The sequence below is a fragment of the Nomascus leucogenys genome, chromosome 12 (genome assembly GCF_006542625.1).
Source record: "Nomascus leucogenys isolate Asia chromosome 12, Asia_NLE_v1, whole genome shotgun sequence".
Lineage (NCBI taxonomy): Eukaryota > Metazoa > Chordata > Mammalia > Primates > Hylobatidae > Nomascus > Nomascus leucogenys.
Genome location: NC_044392.1, coordinates 20,903,870 through 20,926,599, shown reverse-complemented (window position 1 = coordinate 20,926,599; position 22,730 = coordinate 20,903,870). Strand labels below are relative to the sequence as shown.

At 36.4% G+C, this 22,730-nt stretch overlaps 1 protein-coding gene across 1 annotated transcript in view; it reads left to right on the top strand.

Annotated features, from left to right (window-relative positions):
* Nucleotides 1-22,730, top strand: part of XPR1 (xenotropic and polytropic retrovirus receptor 1) — a 255,280-nt gene that overhangs the window by 164,772 nt on the left and 67,778 nt on the right. The window contains exons 4-7 of the mRNA XM_030823915.1: nt 6,298-6,521; nt 8,954-9,103; nt 9,359-9,442; nt 16,717-16,798. Coding sequence (XP_030679775.1) covers nt 6,298-6,521; nt 8,954-9,103; nt 9,359-9,442; nt 16,717-16,798 — 540 coding nt within the window. The remainder of the gene's footprint in view (nt 1-6,297; nt 6,522-8,953; nt 9,104-9,358; nt 9,443-16,716; nt 16,799-22,730) is intronic.

The following is a 22,730-nucleotide window of genomic DNA, read 5'->3' as shown; positions in this document are numbered from 1 at the left end:
GAGGTGACAGAAATGTTCTAAAATTGGATTTTTATGATGATTGCACAACTCTATAAATTTACTAAAAGTCAATGAATTGCATGTTTACAGTAGGTGAATCCTATGGGAGGAAGTTATACTTCAAACAAATTATTTAAAATAAATTTTCATTATAAAAAAAGATAAAGATTTTAGAACTGTTACCTTTAGAGTTCAGTCAGTCAGTGAAGCAAACATAAACAAAGAATTATATGCAGTATGCTTTGGCTGCATGTATGTGGTCCCATACAAGCCCTAAGGTGGGAGTTTCATTTGTGACTGAGAGAGTTGTTAAATATGAAAAACTTTATATAGAAAGCAGTGTTTGAGATTAGCCTTGCAAAATGAGTAAGGAGTTTTCCAGATGGAGAGGCATTTGTGTCTTGACTTAATTGTTGGCACACAGGAAGTAACAGGTCCTCTTTCTTTTCATTTTTGGGCTTCTTACATTTTTAATATGCATGTAATGAGAAGTGTAAATGTATTGACAATTCTGACTAAGGACACTAAACACTTAGCAAATTTATATACTAATCTTTTAACAATTAAAGTTAAGCAATCTTATTACATATGATATTCTGTCTTCTGGCTAGTTTACCTGCAGTTTTTAGTCAGCAGAATAATTTATAGTGGCCCTTAGATAAATCCTTGTATTATTTCATTTTATGTTTGTGTGCATATTGTGTGTAATATTTTTTCAGATAGCTTCTAAGTCATTAGGACATAAATACTTAAGTTGTTTGAACCTGACTACTTAATAAATAGAAGCATTAGTTATTTCTTTCGGCCTAGAAGCGTCATGAAAATATTACTGGAACACTAAGGGCATCATGAACCAAGAAAGAACCAAGAAGTTCTGTACTGTTTTGCTCCTAAGGATGATAAGACAAACACATTTACAATAGAAATGCTTAACAAGGAGGCCTGAGATTCATTTTCTGTTGAGCTAAGTAAGAGATTTTAAAATATGTGAATTGTTCTGTTTTTTACAATATGGAAGACTGGAAAGAAATCCTAATAATCTCTTATTTCAAAACATTAAAGTGATACATAAAATATACAAAATTATCAGGAAAATAATAAAAATATATATCTAATATGATTAAAAATGTAAAGGAGAGCATGAAAACCATAAACAAAGAAGAAGAAATCATTAAAATTGACTAGGCATATTTTTTAAAGGACCAATTAGATCTTTTACAAATGAAAATATAATCACAGAAGTTAGTATCTTAATAGATCAATTAAACTGTAGATTAGGTAGACTTAAAGGGACAATTTATAAACTGGAAGATAGAGCTGAAAATTTACTCCGAATGCAACACAAATCGATAAAGAGAAGAAAATATGAGAGATGTAAGAGACAAAGTAAAAAGGTCAAGGGGTTATAACTGGTATCTTTATTTTCCCAAGACCCGTTCCTTATTTCCTTTGCCCTCAGCCAGAACCCCAACTGGTTATTGGGTGAGATGACCTAGACTTTAATTCCTAAAGGATCTGAATCTCAATAGTTCTTTTATTAATTGCTGTAGGGTTTTTTTGTTTTTGTTTTTGAGACACAGTCTCATTCTGTCACCCAGGCTGGAGTGTGTGGTGGCACAATCTCGGCTCACTGCAACCTCCACCTCCTGAGTTCAAGTGATTCTCGCGCCTCAGCCTTCTAAGCACCTGGGATCACAGGCATGCACCACCACACCCTGCTAATTTTTGTAATCTTTGTAGAGACCTGATTTTAGCATGATGGTCAGGCTGTTCTCCAACTCCTGGCCTCAGGTGATCCACCTGCCTCAGCCTCCCAGAGTGCTGGGATTACAGGTGTGAGCCACCATGCCCGGCCTGTTGTAGTTTTCCATTAACATATATTATTGGTCATGGAAGCAATAGGAGGTGTTCCAGAGTCTCCTGGGTTCCAGAGCTTGTTGCTCCTATTATGTTTCAGCAATTCACTTTTCCCTTGGTAATCAGCATCAGTCAAGGGGTTTACTTTTAGCCAATAAACCGCTTCTTTGCCTATTGTTTCATTAGTACAAAGAACCCAAAATGGCCAGGTGGCAGTTTCATCTTCCAATTCAGTAGAACCATTGTTGTATTCCTCTGATGGAAGCATTTTCTCCTTGAGAACTAACCAACAGTCAGAGTTTAAGTCGTATATTGGGAAGCAAAAATTACGTGAGTGTATTATTACTATAGTATTGAGAGGAACCACTCCTACTTCTACCCTTTGATTCCTAGACTGAATATTTTGGTTATGGTGGGGACTTATGGCCTCATTATTGTATCCTGTAAAACAGAACCCCATCCTTTCAGAGTCTTGTCTCCCAGCTTTTCTGTTAGGCCATTGATCAGCTTTTCTATTAGGCCATCTATTTCTGGGTATATAGTAAAAGACCATTTTCTTCCATGGCCATGAGCCCATTGATTTTACTGTCTTTGTTATGAAATGAGTTCGTTGATCAGAAGCAAAGCAGTATAGAATACCGTGATAGTGGAAAAGCATTTCAAGAGATGGTGGTGCTAGAGAAGCATTATGGGTAGAGAAGGTACATCCATATCAAGAATGCTTTTATTCCAGGGAGGACACATCTCTGTCCCCTGCCTAATAGAAGGCATCCAACACAATCAATCTGCCAGTAGGTATCTGGCCAGTCCCAAGGGATAATAGTACTATCTCTGGGGTTCAGTGCTAGTCTCTGCTGCCTGGTGAGTAGCTGCATTATCAGATGTGTAGCTGCATGCCAGGTGCTAGAGGTTGTATTGATTTTCCTCAGTGAAAATACCATATCTGGAATAGCAGCTGCTATCACAGAGACCACCTAGTTTACATAATCCATTTATTCACCAAGATTCATCCAACTTTTGCATAAACAAATGAGTTAAGAGAGGATGTGGTAGGTATCCTGTCCCTATGTCTTTAAAGTCTGTGATTGTTGTACTAATTTCTGCAGTTCTAGCTTGATAAGGAAAAGTTCCAGGAACTGTCACAGCCCTTCCTTCATATGTTCCTCCCTTCGTCATATTTCTTACCTGTGGATCAGAATCACTGGAGAGTCTACCAGTGGCCTAGTAGGTCTATTCCAATTATACATCTTGGAACTGAAAAAGGAATCATAGGATGAATCTGTGGACCAACTGGGTCTTCTGGGCTGATATTTCGTCTATCACGTGAATATCATAAATGTATAGTTTGATTGCCAAACCACAGTGGTGCCTGGAGTCTCCAGAAGTTTGTCACTCCTAGGGAAAAAGATTCAAAGTATGAGAGGGACTTGAAATGAGCAAGTTTCTCCATTGTTGACTTTGAAGATAGGGTTAAGAGTAGTCTCGAGGAGCTAAAAGCAGACCACAGATGAGAGTCAGCAAGGAAACAGTCTTAAAACTACAAAAAACTGAATTCTGCCACAACCAAGTGAGCTTGAATGTGAGCTTGAGAAAGCAGCCTAGCTAACACCTTGCGTTTAGCCTTAGGAGAGCCTGACTTAGAACCTAGCCACATCATGCTTGGACTTCTAACCTACAAAACAGTGAGCTAATAAATGGGGTTTAAGGCACTATGTGTGTGGCAATTTGTTATATAACAATACAAAGCTAATATACAAAAGCCAGTGACTAGTAATCTTTGCAAAGTCTGGATATTTCCTTTTCCCCAGTGCAGAGTCACTCTAGTAAATAGACACAAGGCCCTTTGAGGAAGGATTCGAGGAGGATCTACAGTATATACTTGTGGCAGTGCTGCAGGAACCACCGGAAAGCAAGGCCAGCTTCCACTTCAGTCAGGGGTCTCTGGGTTTTTGAACTAGTATCGATCTGGAAGCTAGTAAGAGGCAGTGACTCTCTGTTGTAGTGACTAATATCAAGTATTTGGCCACCAAACCTGGAGTTTTTTTCTGTTACATCAATTAAGCAATATTCTAGTAGGTTGCCCATTTCTATCTTTCCTAGGGATAACCATGATCAATTAACCACAGCCAAAATCTCTGTGTGCAAAAACATCTGTCCTGTTGCCTTTTATGGTAAATGCACCCACCTTGTTTTGATAGTTAAGTGCTGCCATCTGGCCCTTCTTTTCCAAGGATCATTGAATGTGCATTGCAATCAGGGAACCCATCTCAGTGGATACATCTCTCATGGCCATTCCTGGCGTTCATTGGAGAGTAAACATAGAGCTTTTTAAGGATGCAGGTGCTCTTCTCACTAACGTAATTCTGGATGCCTTAATGAAGGGATTATTTTCTGGGCCCCCTCAGGGGGATGTGATTGGTGTTGGAGAGGCATAAGAGTGGTCCCTAGGAGCTAAAAGCAGGTCCCAGATGGGTTGACCCACATAAATGGATGAAATTTATTTGGAAAGAGGAATGGAAACATGATTTTGGTTTTGAATACAGTCTTAGATCATAGGAAATACAAGAAAATATAAATAGATTATAAAAGTTAAGAAAATGAAGGTCATGTAAAGGATTAAGAATAGAGATGAATCTTGGAAACATCCTATAGAAGGAAATTCCCTAGGAGAAAGAGGGAGTGAATCATGAAGCAGTGCCAGACAGGACAAAAATACTAAAGATTAATTGAAGACAACAGCAAGACAGTGTAGCAGTAGATAAAGCAAGGAATAGGAGAACTATGAGAAAGCATAAGTTGTAAATAATTCTTTGTTATTATTATGTAATTGTTATCATTATTTATTGAGTGCTATTTTTGAGACAGTGTCTCACTCTGTCACCCAGGCTGGAGTGCAGTGGCACAATCTCGGCTCACTGCAACCTCTGCTCACTGCAACCTCCGCCTCCTGAATTCAAGCAATTCTCCTGCCTCAGCCTCCCAAGTAGCTGGGATTACAGGAATGCACCACCACGCCCGGCTAATTTTGTATTTTTAGTAGAGACGGGGATTCACCATGTTGGCCAGGCTGGTCTCGAAATCCTGACCTCAGGTGATCCGCCTGCCTCAGCCTTCCAAAGTGCTGGGATTACAGGCATGAGCCATCACACCCGGCCAGTCCCTTGCTCATTTAATCGTTACAACCACTTTATGAGGGAGTTGGTATTTCCATTTCATCTATGAAAGGTGTAGAAGAGTTATTTAAAAAAAAAAAAAAAACTTGACTAAAATCATACAGCTAGTTAATGAGGCAAGGATTTGAACCCAGATCTGCCTGGTTCCAGTAAACTGAATTGTGACCTTGGAAGAAAAATTATGGAGTATTATTTTTAAATGTATGTGTAGCACAAACACATGTATTCAGATATACCTAGTATTTTTAACACATAATTTGCAAGTCTTAATCTCTTGTAATACCTGTCTTAGAGAAGTAATGAAGGGTAGTGGGAAATACAGGAGATTACGGATCTAAAGCCCAAATTCTAATCCTGTTTCTGACCTGAACTGTATAACCAGAAACATTTCTTAATGGCGTTTTTAAATTGAGATCTTTCTATACCATAAAATTTGCCTTCTTAAAGTTTGTAATTCCATGGTTTTTCGTATATTCACAAGCTTGTACAACCATCACTACCAATTCTGGAACATTTTCATCATCCTAAAGACATATCTCATACCCAATAGCAATCACTCCCCATTTGCCTTCCACTCAGCCCATGGCAAGCATTAATCTACTTTCTATCTGTGTGGATTTCCTGATTCTGGACATTTCATATAAATGGAATCATACAATATTGGGTATTTTGTGTCTGGTTTCTTGCACTTAATGTCTTCAAGGTTCATCCATGTCAGAGCATGAATTAGCACTTCATTCTTTTTTAATGGCTGATTCTATTGTGTGTTTATATACACACACATGCATGCACACCACATTTTGTTTATTTGTTCCTCAATTGATGGACATTTGGATTGTTTCTACTTTCTGGCTATTATAAATGCAAGTTAGTATATGTATGCAAGTTTTCTTGTGAGCATATGTTTTCAGCTCTCTTAAGTATATGCCTAGGAATGGAATTGCTGAATCATATGTTTAACCTTTCGAGAACTGCCAGCTATTTTCCAAATACCAGAGGCTGTACCATTTTGCGTTTTCACTCTTAGTGGCTCTTTACATTTTATTTATTCATTTGTAAAAAGAAAGGGTACATGAGGTTTTGTGGGGGGTAAAATGAAGAATGTGTTACACAAAAATACTTTTTCCTATAGAGTTCTAAATATTACATGTAACAGTTTTCTTCTAGAAATTCTAGGGGAGCAAATGGGAATTATTATTAAAAATTCAGAAGTCAGTAGGAACTTTTTTATCTTACTGATTTGACAATCCTGTTCTATTTCTTATAGAGAAGCTCGCAGAGGCTCAGCGCAGGTTTGCTACACTTCAGAACGAGCTTCAGTCATCGCTGGATGCGCAGAAAGAAAGCACTGGTGTTACTACACTGCGACAACGCAGAAAGCCAGTCTTCCACTTGTCCCATGAGGAACGTGTCCAACATAGAAATATTAAAGACCTTAAACTGGCCTTCAGCGAGTTCTACCTCAGTCTAATCCTGCTGCAGAACTATCAGGTACTTAGATTCTTACCCTATAAAATGGCATCTTTAAGTAAATGAGAAATTTCAATAAATGGAAATACCCTAAAGTATTACTAGTGGGTCAGTTCCAAAAAGGAAAATCCTTAACATGTTATTATTCTTGGGGTTCCTACTGGCTAAAAACCATGTGTCAGAGGTGGTAAAACTGTGTTAACAAGACTTCTATTTTTGAAGATTCATATTCTAAAAACTTTGGTATAATATTTAATATTTAGGGGTAGCCCACAACTCAAGGACTAACAGTTTGCTTCCTGTTTTTAGAGGCAGGTCTGATAGTCATGAATAGAAATAATACGTCTCTCCAGCCACTGTTGGCTGTGTAAGGGCTTTTCCTTTTTTTTCCTTTCTTTTTTTTTTTTCTTTTTTGAAACAGAGTCTCACTGTGTCACCCAGGCTGGAGTACAATGACACGATCTCAGCTCACTGCAACCTCCGCCTCCTGGGTTCAAGCAATGCTCCTACCTTGGCCTCCTGAGTAGCTGGGATTACAGGCGCACGCCACCATCCCCAGCTAATTTTTGTATTTTTAGTAGAGATGGGGTTTTACCATGTTGGCCAGGCTGGTCTTCAACTCCTGACCTAAAGTGATCCGCCTGCTCAGCCTCCGAAGTGCTGGGATTACAGGCGTGAGCCAATGCTCCCGGCCTGTAAGGGCTTTTATAGTCCTCCTAACCAATAGCAAAATTTCTACAAAAGCTATCAGATAGTTAATTTTTCTGCAGCTGACACTAATAAAACAAAGACCCTGACTTTTCAACTTGCAGCTAAAAGAATCCTTCCAATTTTACTGTCCATGGGCTGCAATAAAATCATATTTTTTTAAGTTATTGAGAAAAGCATCTCCCTAATCTTTAGGGAGACCTTATGCACTATTTTTTTCATTTTATTCTTGTGATTATTACTTATAGTGAGTGGTTAGGATCGTCATAGGATGATATACCATATTAAAACTAAAGATTATGTAACAAAAGTATTACCTGGAATATTAGAATTTTAAAATAAAAAGTAGTTAAAGTCCCATATCTGCAGTAATCTTGTTAATGCATGTGTTTATTTTTATCGTTTTCTTCTATAATTCTACTTTGTTCTTTAGTGATTTAATATTCTATCATTTGAAGACAAACCTAGTAAGAAAACAATTTAGTAGAAAAATAATTACATATATTATATAGTGATAAATTCCTTTGCTTTGAGATTTGTTCATCGCTTTATAATTTAAAAAACAAAAATAATGGTATAACAACATTACCATTTCATAGTTCATAAATTATGTTTGTGTGTTACATGGAAAAATCTTTGTTAAATTTCATTGTATTAACTTTCCTAGCAACTTTTGTTCGGGGTCATTATAAAATGCTCCTTGGGAAAACAAAAGTAATAATTAATTATGAAAGTTCTGCTTTATCTTCTTTGGGGGTCATCTATTCTGTAAGAATACATTTATTTTGAGAATGAAGGAGAAAGGAAGATTGATTAAAAGCTATCTCTAAGTCATGTTGTATGTATGCACCCTACACAGACTTTAAGATCATACATTAAAGCATGAGGGAAAAATATGTAAACAAGTAAGTAAGGAAAGCCTGTTTTGGAGTGAGTGCACAATTTTTAACTTTTAGGGACATGTAATCAGCAAATTTGGGAGACCTCTTGTTTAAAGATCTAACCTTGCAAATCGAGTTTTTAGCTTTTTTGCATGCTGGGCAAAGAACAACAGAATTTGAGATGTTGAAATGTATAGTATTTTGTTATTGTAGAAATTGAGGAAAAGTAGGGGCTTCTACCCATTATAAACTGAACCCTGTAAGTATGATCACTTCTTCCTTTCTCTACTTACTCTTCTTAGCACTCCCATACCCAAACTGAGAATGAGTGGAAGGAAAATGAAAGTTAAGAGCACTAGATGATCTTCCATTTTTCTTACTGGAACGTGCGTGATTGCATGGCAGGGGGAGATACGTATTCCTGTACCAGTCCTTCAAAAAATAAAGAACTAAATAAATGTGTTCAGTGCATGGGCAAATGCAAAACGTTTTCTGAAAATAATTCTTTTGACCAAAGCAGCAAAATAATAGAAATTAGCTATTTTGAAAATAATTATACATAGAAGACAGGAAACAAAAACATTTTGAGCTTAGGACTTTCATTAATTTACTTGGAAGAGAAATAATAGGGTTCATAGTTCAGGGTTTCTTTGTGTTACTAATAGCATACTACCTTGAAATGAATAAAAGAAATAAAACAGAAGAGTCATCCTTTTAGTAGTAGATGCTTTTATGAAAGCTTTGCCATTTCCTTGAGTACTCAATCTTTGTCCAGCCAGCTCTGTCAGTGCTTAGTGCTTATTCTTTTTCATCTTTTTTGATGGTAGTAGAAATTATAGTTGTGTTTCTCATTTCGTTCTGTAGAATCTGAATTTTACAGGGTTTCGAAAAATCCTGAAAAAGCATGACAAGATCCTGGAAACATCTCGTGGAGCAGATTGGCGAGTGGCTCACGTAGAAGTGGCCCCATTTTATACATGCAAGAAAATCAACCAGCTTATCTCTGAAACTGAGGTACAATAATGTCTTTATTTACCACATATTTTCAGTTACACGTTTTATTTTTAGAAGCAATTTCTTATTTCTGTTATTTTGTAACTAGTTGCTAGCTTTGAATATATATGCCTTGTGATTTTTTTTCATTTTCTTTATCAGTATACATTCACCAAAAAGTTATCAGAATATAATATATATAAATGGTACAGAATTATTTGTGCATCACTCAAGTTTAGTATAACCTAACCAAAATGTAATAATTTGTCTTTCTAGGCTGTAGTGACCAATGAACTTGAAGATGGTGACAGACAAAAGGCTATGAAGCGTTTACGTGTCCCCCCTTTGGGAGCTGCTCAGGTTAGTATTTGGTTCCAGTAGTTTGTTTGGTTTCACCTATTTAATAATCAATGCAATATTTAGCTGGCCCCATTATCTTAAAAAAATTTTCAGCCAAAGTTTATAAGTAGTTGCTACTTTTCTTATTTTAGTTTTTTAAACATTATATGCTATATGCTATTTTTACTTCATTCTGAATTATAATGTCTTCCACCTTTCTCTTCTCATACTGTACTTTCTCTTGTTTATTCTTACTGACATGTTAACTTATTGGTATCATCAAATGATTAAGATGTGATTTAAAAAAAAATGATCTGGTGGGTTCAGATATGCTGGATTGCTATATAGCTTACTCCAAAAAAGCATTTATTAAATGATATCTACACAGTAGTTATAAAAAAAGAAAGCATTTATTAAGTGATATCTTCTGTGTCATAAAACAAGTCTCAGTAAATATAGAAGGATTTAAGTCATACAAAGTATATTTTCAGACAACAGTGGAATAGAAATCAATAACAGAAAGAGCTTCCATAGCCTAATGAAAGGCATCTATTAAAAAAAAAATAAAACCTCTACAATTATTATCATACTCAATGGTAAACACTGCATGCTTTCTCCCTTAGACTTGGCCCAAAAAAGGGTATTCACTTTTAACACCTGTATTCAACATTGTGCTGGAGATTATAGCCAGTGCGGTAAGGGAAGAAAAAGAAATAAAAGACCTTCGGGGTAGAAAGGAAGAAGTAAAACCAGTGGGTTTTGCCAGTGACTTGATGATCTATGTAGAAAATCTAGTGAATCTATAGAATACCTACTAGAACTAATAAATGAGTTTAGCAGGGTCGCCAAATACAAGACCAATATGTAAAATCATTTGTCTAGATACTTGCAAGAACAATTGGAAATCAAAAAATGTTAAAGCAATGCTATTTATGATATCATCAAAATATACAATACTTAGTAATAATTCTGACAAAAGATGTACAAGGCCTTTACATTGAAAACTACAAAACACGGCTGAGCAAAATTAAAGACTTGAATGAGAGAGATTCTATGTTCATGGGTATGTTGCACAAACCCAGTATTTTAAAGATACGTTGTTTCTTCCTGAGGTGATCTATAGATATAATACGTTCCAGCTCAGAAATCTCAGAAGACTTCTTTGTAAAATTGGTAAGCAGATTTAAAAATTTATATGGAGGCCAGGCACGATGGCTCATGCCTGTAATCCCAGAAATTTGGGAGGCTGAGGCAGATGGATCACTTGAGGCCAGGAGTTCAAGACCAGCCTGGCCAACATGATGAAACCCCATCTCGACTAAAATACAAAAATTAGCTGGCCTTCGTGGCACATGCCTGTAATCCCAGCTACTTGAGAGGCTGAAACACAAGAATCACTTGAACCCAGGAGGTGGAGGTTGCAGTGAGCGGAGATCGCACCACTGCACTGAGTGACAGAGGAAGACTCTGTCTCCAAAAAAAAAAAAAAAGTATATGGAAAGGCAGAGGACCTAGAATAGCCAAAGCAACTTTGGAACATAAATTGAAGGATTAACATTACCTTATGAAAGCTTATTAAAGCTGCAGTAATCAAGAGAGTGTGGTAATAGCGTCATGGTAGGCAAATAGATCAATGGACCAGAATAGAGTGTCCAAAAATAGACTAACATATTACGAACAACAGATATTTGATACAGATATAAAGCAGATTAGTGGAGAAAGGTAGCATTTTCAACTAATGATGCTGAAACAGTTGAATTCCATATACCAAAAAAAAAAAAAAATGAGCTTTCATCCATACTTCACACCATACAATTCTAAATGTACCATAGATCTAAATGAAAACTGGAAACTACGAATTTCTAGAAGAAAATATAGAAGAAAGTCCTAATGACATTGGGTTATGCAAAGATTTCTTAGAAATGACACCAAAAGCACCTCATCGAAGTTAAAAAACATATGCTCTTCAAAAGACATATTAAGAGAATGAAAAGAAAAGCAAGAGACTAGCAGAAAATATTTATAAAACATATCTGTTAAAGGACTTATATTTAGAATATATAAAGAACTCCAATACTCAATAGAAGGAAAACAATCAACCCAACTTTTAAAAATGAGCAAAAGACCTGAACAGTTCTTCACAGATGTACAGGTGGCAAATTAGCATGTGACAAAATGCTCAATATCATTAGGCATTATAGAAATGCCAATTAAAACCACAGTAAGATAATACATTCTCTGTTAGAATGATTAAAAAGACTAATCATACTAATGATGGAGGAGTAGGAACTCTCTTTTCTAATATGCTTTGGTGGAATATAAAATGTATAATGAATAAACATATTTGAAAACAGTTTGGAAGTTTCTTAAAAGTGTACACCTACCAGATGATCTAGATATTACACTCCTAGGTATTTACCCAAGACAAATGCAAATATGTGTTCATATAAAGATTTCTACACAAATGTTCATAGCATCTAAACAACCCAAATGTCTATCAATAGGTGAATGGATAAACAGTTTGTGGTATATCCATACAATGAAATACTACTGAGCAACAAAAAGGAATAACTGATTGATAAACGTAACAATGTCGATAAACCTCAAATTAATTATGTGGAGAGAAAGAAAGCAGGAAAAAAGGGTACCTACTATATGATATCATTAACCTAAGACTGAAGAAAAAATGCAAACTAATAAATAGTGACAGAAAGCAGATCAGTGGTTGCTTGTGAACAGAGTGGGGTAGGGTAGGCTGGGAGGAAAGGATTACAAAGGCACATGGGAAATTCTTGAGAGTCGTAGATATGTTCTCTGTCTTGATTATGCTGATGGTTTTGTAGATGTTTATGCAGTATCAAAACTTATCAAATCATACACCTTAAATATATGTAGTTTATTGTATATCAATTTAGTCAGTAAAGCAGTTTTTAAAAATCCTGAGCATATTATTGTCAAATTGCTTGGAAATAGGAGTATCATAAAAGCATCCAGAGAGAAAAGACACAAATTCTATACTTTAAGTATGTGCAATTTATTTCTGTCAGTTGTTTTTGAATAAATATTTTAAAATTAGTTTCAAAAAATTAAGGTGTTTAAGAATGCCTGTAGAGATGGTAAAGCTAAAGAAAATATGGAAATGGTTATCTCTGGTGAGGAAGGAAGGTTTTGGGATCAGGGAGGAATAGGGAATTCAAAGTTAATGGAAATATTCAGCTTCTAAATATGGATAATAGTTACAGGTTCAGTTTATTAGTCATTTCTAACAGTCCAAATAAATTATATGCATTCTTTTGTATATATGATAAATTAAACAATTTTTAAAACTAAAGATAACTTTTTATCTTTGGAAAAGACAAATGACCATCTATTGTATGCTTTCAGTCAGAAACTAGCAATACAGTTAGGATCTGTTACTCTATTAAGTAACAATAAGACAGAGGGAGTCTCAATGCTTTGTTTTTGAAGGTTTTTAGGAAACAAAATACCCGAAATGTACTATCATCTCTAACAACAAAAAATTTTATAACATTCACAGCAAATCTTTAAGTCTATAAGATTATCTCTGTCTGTGTTTCTCATCACTTTACATTTACAATCTTAGGCACTTTCTATTACATATTTATTTTAGAAAGCAGAAGTTTCAAAAATCACTTTCTAAATATAAAATTAAATTATAATAGATAATATTTTTGAGCCTACATACTTGGGAGATTCTGATATATCAGTTTCTTATCAATCCTAAGCCAGAAGAACAAAGCTGGAGGCATCACGCTACCTGACTTCAAACTGTGCTACAAGGCTACAGTAACCAAAACAGCATGGTACTGGTACCACAACAGAGACATAGATCAATGGAACAGAACAGAGTACTCAGAAATGATGCCGCATATCTACAACTATCTGATCTTTGACAAACCTGACAAAAACAAGCAATGGGGAAAGGATTCCCTATTTAATAAGTGGTCCTGGGAAAACTGGCTAGCCATATGTAGAAAGCTGAAACTGGATCCCTTCCTTACACCTTATACAAAAATTAATTCAAGATGGATTAAAGACTTAAATGTTAGACCTAAAACCATTAAAATCCTACAAGAAAACCTAGGCAATACCATTCAGGACATAGGCGTGGGCAAGGACTTCATGTCTAAAACACCAAAAGCAATGGCAACAAAAGCCAAAATTGACAAATGGGATCTAATTAAACCAAAGAGCTTCTGCACAGCAAAAGAAACTACCATCAGAGTGAACAGGCAACCTACAGAATGGGAGAAAATTTTTGCAACCTACTCATCTGACAAAGGGCTAATATCCAGAATCTACAATGAACTCAAACAAATTTACAAGAAAAAAATAACCCCATCAAAAAGTGGGCGAAGGACATGAGCAGACACTTCTCAAAAGAAGACATTTATGCAGCCAAAAAACACATGCAAAAATGCTCATCATCACTAGCCATCAGAGAAATGCAAATCAAAACCACAATGAGATACCATCTCACACCAGTTAGAATGGCCATCATTAAAAAGTCAGGAAACAACAGGTGCTGGAGAGGATGTGGAGAAATAGGAACACTTTTACACTGTTGGTGGGACTGTAAACTAGTTCAACCATTGTGGAAGTCAGTGTGGCCATTCCTCAGGGATCTAGAACTAGAAATACCATTTGACCCAGCCATCCCATTACTGGGTATATACCCAAAGGAGTATAAATCATGCTGCTATAAAGACACATGCACACGTATGTTTATTGTGGCACTATTCACAATAGCAAAGACTTGGAACCAACCCAAATGTCCAACAACAATAGACTGGATTAAGAAAATGTGGCACATATACACCATGGAATACTATGCAGCCATAAAAAATGATGAGTTCATATCCTTTGTAGGGACATGGATGAAACTGGAAACCATCATTCTCAATAAACTATCGCAAGGACAAAAAACCAAACACCGCATGTTCTCACTCATAGGTGGGAATTGAACAATGAGAACTCATGGACACAGGAAGGGGAACATCACACTCCAGGGACTGTTGTGTGGTGGGGGGAGGGGGAGGGACAGCATTAGGAGATATACCTAATGCTAAATGACGAGTTAATGGGTGCAGCAAAACAACATGGCACATGGATACATATGTAACAAACCTGCACATTGTGCACATGTACCCTAAAACCTAAAGTATAATAATAAAAAATTTTAAAAAAAACTAATGAATTTATCGCTGAGCCTTAACATTTGAGAAAAATATGCCTAATCCAAGGTTTTGAGGTACTGTGAGGATTTATTAGATAATGTGAGAGAAGACGCAAAAGGCCTTCTTTGTAAGATAGAAAAAGATGTCTCTATTGTTTTGGTTGAAGGCATGTGATCGCCATTCATGCTGTTCATCAAGGATTTCCAGCAATCCCCCACTCTAGATGCTGACAGCCCTGCACAGTAGTCCCCTTATCTGAGGTTTCATTTGTCAGGGCTCTGTTACCCATAGTAAATGGCAGTCAACTGAGGTCTAAAAATATTAAATGGAAAACCACAGAAATAAACACTTCATAAGTTTTAAATCGTGAGCCATTCTGAGTATCATGATGAAGTCTCTGACCTTCCCAGTCTGTCCCACCAGGGATATGAATCTTCTCTTTGTCCAGTGTCTCCGTGCTTTAGATGCTCCCATTCATTAGCCAGTTAGTAGCCATCTCAGTTGTCAGATGGGAAAATCATAGGGTTTGGTACTATCAGCAGTTTCAGGCAACCACTGGACTCTTTTCTGTCTGCCTTGGTGTAATCCTTGTTGGATGGATGATGTGCATGATGTTGGCAATGAGATGGAAGCCGAGGTGATATGTGTCATTTTTGGGCCACAGCACTTGACCAATCCAAGACCCTCCAGAGCTCTCTTTCTCTCTGCTATAGTACACAGCAGTGTTCCTGATAACCTGGGTCTACAGTGAAGACATGTGGGGTGGATCCTATTCTCTCATTATGGACCTGTAGTGTCAATAAAGTCTTTATTTTAAAACACTAAAAAAAAAAAAGAACCTCTCGTATATCTTGAAAAATTTACTTTAAATTACCCCAGTATGGGCCGTGCACTGTGGCTTACACCTGTAATCCCAGCACTTTGAGAGGCCAAGGCAGGTGGATTGCTTGAGTCCAGGAGTTCAAGACCAGCCTGGGCAAAACAGTGAAACCCCATCTCTACAAAAAATACAAAACTTAGCTGGGTGTGGTGGCACACACAGTAGTCCCAGCTACTCTGGAGGCTGAAGTGGAGAATCACTTGAGTCTGGGAAGTTGAGGCTTTAGTAAGCCGTCATCGCACCCCTGCGCTCCAGCCTAGGTGATAGGACGAGACCTTGTCTCAGAAAAAAAAAAAAAAAAAAAAAAAAAAATGCTCCCTCAGTATAATAATGTAAGTACTATCAGAAAGTAAGCGTTCTTGTCCCCACCATCGTCTCTAATTTTATCTGTTATACCAAATGTGCAAACTCTGAGTAATACTGACTTTAAAAATTTAGAGATACATACATTGTAAAAATGAAATTGCATATAACTCTCTCCTATTTACAAAACTGTGTGTGTGTGTATATATATATGTGTGTATGTATATAGATATATATAGATACAGATATATATAGATATAGATATATATAGATATAGATATATATAGATATAGATATATAGATATATATAGATATAGATATATAGATATATATATAGAGAGAGAGAGTCGTTCCTTAGTATCTGTTGGAGATTGTTTCCAGGATCCTGTGGATACCAAAATCCATGGATGCTCAAGTCCCTTATAAAATGGCATAATATTGCATATAACCTGCACACATCCTCTTAAATACTTTAAATGATCTCTGGGTTACTTATAAAACCTAATAGAATGTAAATGCTGTATAAATAGTTGTTAATACTCAGTGTTTTTATTTGTATTACTTTTTCTTGTTGTTTTGTTATTTTTTTACTGGTTTTTATTCCTGAATATTTTCAATCCACAGTTGGCTGATTCCTCGAGTGTAGAATCCACATACTGTAATTTAATGCCTAAGATTATAATCTTGCTTATTTCATGACACAGATTTCTATAAAAAAACTTGATTAATTGGCAACTTGAATAGTATTACAGGATGATGAAGGTTGATTCTCTGGTTCAGATTTATAAAAATTTAGAACATAAAATATTATTTTCATGGTAGAACTTTGAGACTCATTCTACTATTTTATTACAGCATATAGTAAATACAATGTGTTTTGGCCTGTACTCAAAATGCTATTTTTCTGTCCACAGCCTGCACCAGCATGGACTACTTTTAGAGTTGGCCTATTTTGTGGAATATTCATTGTACTGAATATTACCCTTGTGCTTGCCGGTAAGTAGTTTAAATTTTGAATTAATTTATTCTTACTAATATGCCTGTGTCATATTCTGCCCCTCTGTAAGGAATTATGCATGCAGCTACCAAAGCTACTGAAAGATAAATCTATCAGGGCTAAGTTTCTTGTCCTTATAAATATGTTTTTTTTAGTTGTTTGTTTTGTTGGCATTTTTTCCCCATTTGGGTATGGTTATTCTCTAAAACATTTTCCAGTTTCTGTATATAACGTCTGTATAATTTTTCAGAGTTTATTTATCAAAAACCTTGGCTCTCTTGATGATAGATGAAGATAAAGTTACAAAATTCACTCACAAAGCTCTTTCACTTTGCTTATTGGAGACCCTCTCACATCCTTTTCAGAATCTATTTACAATTACTTTGCATGTGGTATTAAGAAACTTGGTTGTATAATTTCCTATTCTATAGAAGTAAAAACAATTAGAGATAGGAAGGATTCCTAGGAGCAGCTGCACTCACGTCAAAAAATGATATGGCAGCAAAGGAAGCGTAATCTTACTAAATCTCTCCAAAGAATTTGACACACCCCACAGTAGCATTTGACATTATCAGTCACCACTTCTGAAACACTTTGTTTGATTGTTTTTTTCTGGAGAAACCACACTCTGCTGGTTTTCCTGTTAAATTTTACTGGCAGTTTGTTACCAGTCTCCTTTGCTAGCTATACTTTTCTTTGTGACATCAAAATGTTGGGGTATAGTGCTGGGCTCAATCCTTCAATCTCCTCTGTCTATATTTGTTTCCTATCTAGGCAATCTTATTCAAGCCTATGGCTATAAATAACATCTATATGCTAATGACTCCCAAATATATGTTCTCTCTTCTGAAAGATGTCTACTTGGCTAGTTGGATTTGTCTAGTAGATATCTCAGACTTACACAGACAAAAGATCCCTTGATTTTTACCCCCCAAATATGCTCTTCTCTCTGGCATCACCTTTCATCCATTTCTCAGTCCAAAATCTTTTAGTTTCTCTTTTCCCTCATATTTAGTCTTCAGTCCATCAGCAAATCTTGTTGGTCTGTCCTCAAAATATGTTCTAAATGTGTTTACTTCTCACCACCTTGGCCAGTGCCACTCTTGTCTAAGCAGCCATTTCTTTTTTTTTTTTTTTTTTTGACACGGAGTCTCACACTGTCGCCCCGTCTGGGGTGCAATGGTCTGATCTTGGCTCACTGCAACCTCTGCCTCCTGGGTTCACATGATTCTCCTGCCTCAGCCTCCTGAGTAGCTGGGATTACAGGCACACACCACCACACCTGGCTAATTTTTTGTATTTTTAGTAGAGACAGGGTTTCACTATGTTGGCCAGACTGGTCTTGACCTCCTGACCTCATGATCCACCCACCTCGGCCTCCCAAAGTGCTGGGGTTACAGGCATGAGCCACAGCGCCCGGCCAGCAGCCATTTCCTGTTTAGTATATAGCAGCCTTCTGGACTCAGTCTCCTTGCATCTACTCTTGCCTCCTTATAGCTACTAGTGTCTTCCCCCCTCTCCATGGAAGTTAGATCATGTCACTCTCCTATTCAAAATTCATTCATGGCTACTCTTAAAATAAAATTCAAACTCCTTACCATTGCCTGCAAGAACTTACAGGATCTCACCTCTGTGAGTCTTTCCGATACTATATTCTGTCATCTTCCCCCACACTCAGCTTCACTTTGTTTCCAACCACATTTGTGTTAGTATTTCTTAGATGCATCAAACTCATTCTAATCTAAGAGCCTTTGCAGTTGCCTAAAGAGCTCTTCCCCAAGATGTCTACCTAGCTTATTTCATCACTTGTCTGTATTCAAATGCTACATTCTTAGTAAAGCGTTCCCTGATCACCCAACCCTAAAATAATCTATTCTGTCCCTTTAGCCTACGTTAGTTTTCTTCTGAGTACGTATACTTACCTGACATTATATATTATATATTTATATTTCTTGTGATCTGTTTTTCCACTGGAATATAAATTTTCTTGATGCCTGGGCATTTGTCTCTCCCGTATCTCTAGCACTTAGAACACTGCTTAGACCATAGTAGGGGCTTGAAAAGTATTGGGGAAGTTTGGCTGGAAGAGAAGGAGAAAGATGAAATTAAATGATATTCAGAAAACACATGCACAAACAGCAGAAAAACAGACACAAATCTCAAAGCTTCTTATAGTCAAGGACTTTTAAGGACAGATAACCTTGGTATACCTAAGGGTCTATGTTATTGTGCTCATAATAATAACTGAATCATTAATAAAGGGCTAAATTTTGTTCAGTGACGTCTGCAAAGAAATATTAGGTTGGTGCAAAAGTTGCCATTACTTTTAATGGCAAAAACTGCAATTACTTTTGCATCAACCTGTATGATTTAAAAATAGATGCCATTATTTGAATATCCATATATATTCAATATATATATTCATATATAGATGCCATAATATTCCATTTCAAACTTTTAGTAATCATCATAATGCCCAAATAAGGAAGCTTTATGTCACTGTCATACTTACTATTCTTGATCGCAGGGACTATGTATTGTTGCATTTTAAGTTCCCAACACATTGTCAAGTTTATAGTAGATGTTCGAGAGATAATTTACTGAACTAATTATTCCTCATAAACATTCTGCTTAAGACTATCAATTGTATATTATGAAATGATAACCTACATTGTAATGGCTTTTAGAGAGCATATGAATTTTACCTATTAACAGTGTGTTTTCATTTGTATTGTTAGAGTTCTTCTTCCTACCAGTTACTAAAAATCAACTCTAATAGTTATCGTCAACCCTGAGTTTATGATGTAGTGTTGCTATAATTTATGATCATATTTTAATCTGGTTCTGTTTCCTTAGGTGAATACAGTTTATTTACATAGAATACATGAAAATAATAAATTAAAAAACTCAGATCTATGTTATCAAGCTAGCTGTAGTGGAAAGAACAAAAGGCCTGCATGGGTTTCAGTTTCACCTCCACTGTTAGTTGTTTTGGCTTTAAGGACATCATTTAACTTCTCTGAAACAGTTTCCTCATCTGTTAAATGAGCTTAACACCTTAAATTTGCAGGGTTGTTTAGGGTTCATTCATTCATTCAGCAAGTAAATTTTATGTGTCTAAGGGTTATGCTTGATGCCTACAAGTCTTAAGATAATTAAGAGAATCCCTTTCCTTATGAAATGTATTATGCCAGGGAGATTAAGGCATATATTAAAGCAATATACTGTAAGATAGAAGGTGTTAAATATTCTAAGCAGTTCAAAGAGACAACTGATTACTTTTAAATGAGAGCATCAGGGAATACTTTATGGAAGAAATAACGTTTATGCTAGACATTGGTGGAATCAAAGCCATTTCGAGAGAAGGAGACAGATGAGCAAAGAGATTAGTTGACCTGGGGTGGGGATGGAGTGTAGGAGGGAGTGAGTTATGAAAGAAAGAAGTGATAAATTGGCCAAAGGTGAAGGGGAATATTAGATGATAAGGGTGAAAAGATAGCTTGAGGCCAGCTCATAGGGATCAGATAAGAAGTGTAAGTAAAACATGTTTGTAGTTGCAAAGTGCTATGTCAGTATAAGGTATATATGGTGGGGGTTGTTCTTTCTGTAGAAAATACCTTAGTCATTAGTGGGTGGAATTTTTTTTGTTTAATTTTCTTTTTTTTGATTATTATTATACTTTAAGTTTTAGGGTACATGTGCACAATGTGCAGGTTTGTTACATAGGTATCCATGCCATGTTGCTGTGCTGCACCCATTAACTCGTCATTTAGCATTAGGTATATCTCCTAATGCTGTCCCTCCCCCCTCCCCCCACCACACAACAGTCCCCGGAGTGTGATGTTCCCCTTCCTGTGTCCTTGTGTTCTCATTGTTCAATTCCCACCTATGAGTGAGAACATGCGGTGTTTGGTTTTTTGTCCTTGCGATAGTTTACTGAGAATGATGATTTCCAGTTTCATCCATGTCCCTACAAAATACATGAACTCATCATTTTTTATGGCTGCATAGTATTCCGTGCTATATATTTGCCACATTTTCTTAATCCAGTCTATCGTTGTTGGACATTTGGGTTGGTTCCAAGTCTTTGCTATTGTGAATAGTGCCGCAGTAAACATACGTGTGCATGTGTCTTTATAGCAGCATGATTTATACTCCTTTGGGTATATACCCAGTAATGGGATGGCTGGGTCAAATGGTATTTCTAGTTCTAGATCCCTGAGGAATGGCCACACTGACTTCCACAATGGTTGAACTAGTTTACAGTCCCACCAACAGTGTAAAAGTGTTCCTATTTCTCCACATCCTCTCCAGCACCTGTTGTTTCCTGACTTTTTAATGATGGCCATTCTAACTGGTGTGAGATGGTATCTCATTGTGGTTTTGATTTGCATTTCTCTGATGGCCAGTGATGATGAGCATTTTTTCATGTGTTTTTTGGCAGTATGCATGTCTTCTTTTGAGAAGTGTCTGTTCATGTCCTTCGCCCACTTTTTGATGGGGTTGTTTGTTAAGATGAGCATGGTGGTATTATCATCATTAAAAAAAAGACATAAGAAAAAAATACATTTTTCCATTCTTTTTATGTGAATTAATTGAAAGTTTTACAATTTGAGGGTTTTTTTTCTTTAGTATATACAGACTATGTTTTTATTAGACATTCTGATTTGTTTTTTATGTGTGCAGTGTATGCATTTAGTGTTATGCATTATGTTTTCTCACCTCAGAACCCTTCTTTGTTTGATCTTTGTGTGTGTTGTAGGGGAGAGGGTAAATATAGTTAAAGCCAGCTGTCTGTCCTTATTTATCTCCCAGCAGGTGCTTGAAAGATAACAGTATTGAGAGTCAAAGAGAAACACAGTCGTAGTGTGCATGTACAAGCACGATTCTTTTTTTCAAACATTCACATTAAAAAATGTGCATAATTGCTGTGGTTTTTCAAGGGGACATGACCTAGCGTTTAATAATTTCTCTGAAAATCACGTTTCAGATACTTAATTTTGTGAAGATGAAAAGTTGACTGTTTAGATTTTTTTTTTCAAACTTGTTTCTTTTGCAGGTTCCTACTAACATATATAACTTAATTTGGTACAATAACAGTATACCATATTTCACTTACTGGTTTGACCATTTACAGTGGATATAAGGTGTGAAATAGGCTCTGGCACACTAGTGGTAAGAGTACTCATTGTTGCTATCTCTTTGGAGGATAATTTGGCAATGTGTGTAAAAATTTTAAGCAAAATTATGTTGATTAAGCCTTTTTGTTTCTAGAAATTTATCCTACCAACATACTTGTACATGGTTGCAAAGACATGTATGCCAGAAGCATAGTCATTGCCATTTTGTTTATAGTAGAAAAATCCTAGAAACCACTCAAATATTCATAAATTGATAGTTCTTTAAATTATATTACCTCTATACAGTGGAATACCATGGAGATATTAAAATGAACGAGGTAATGGTGGGAGTGAAAATGGACACAGCACTTTGGAGAACTTTTTGGCAACAGGAATCAGTTTTGTGGAAGACAATTTTTTCACTGGGCCGGCGGGTAGGTGGGGGGATGGTTTCAAGATGAAACCCTTCCACCTCCGATCATCAGGCATTAGTTAGATTCTCATAAGGAGCGTGCAACCTAGAGATCCCTCCCGTGTGCAGCTCACAGTAGGGTTCGTGCTCCTATGAGAATCTAATGCCGTTGATCTGACAGGAGGCGGAACTCAGAAGGTAATGCTCTCTCACCAGCCACTCACCTCCTGCTGTGTGGCCTGGTTCCTGACAGAGCACGGACCAGTACTGGTCCATGGCCTGGAGATTGGAAACTCCTGTACTAACCTATGACCCAGTTCTAATAGAAATGCTTACATATGTCCACCAAAAGACATGTATGAGAACACTTAAGTAATATTGTTTGTAATAGTATCCAGT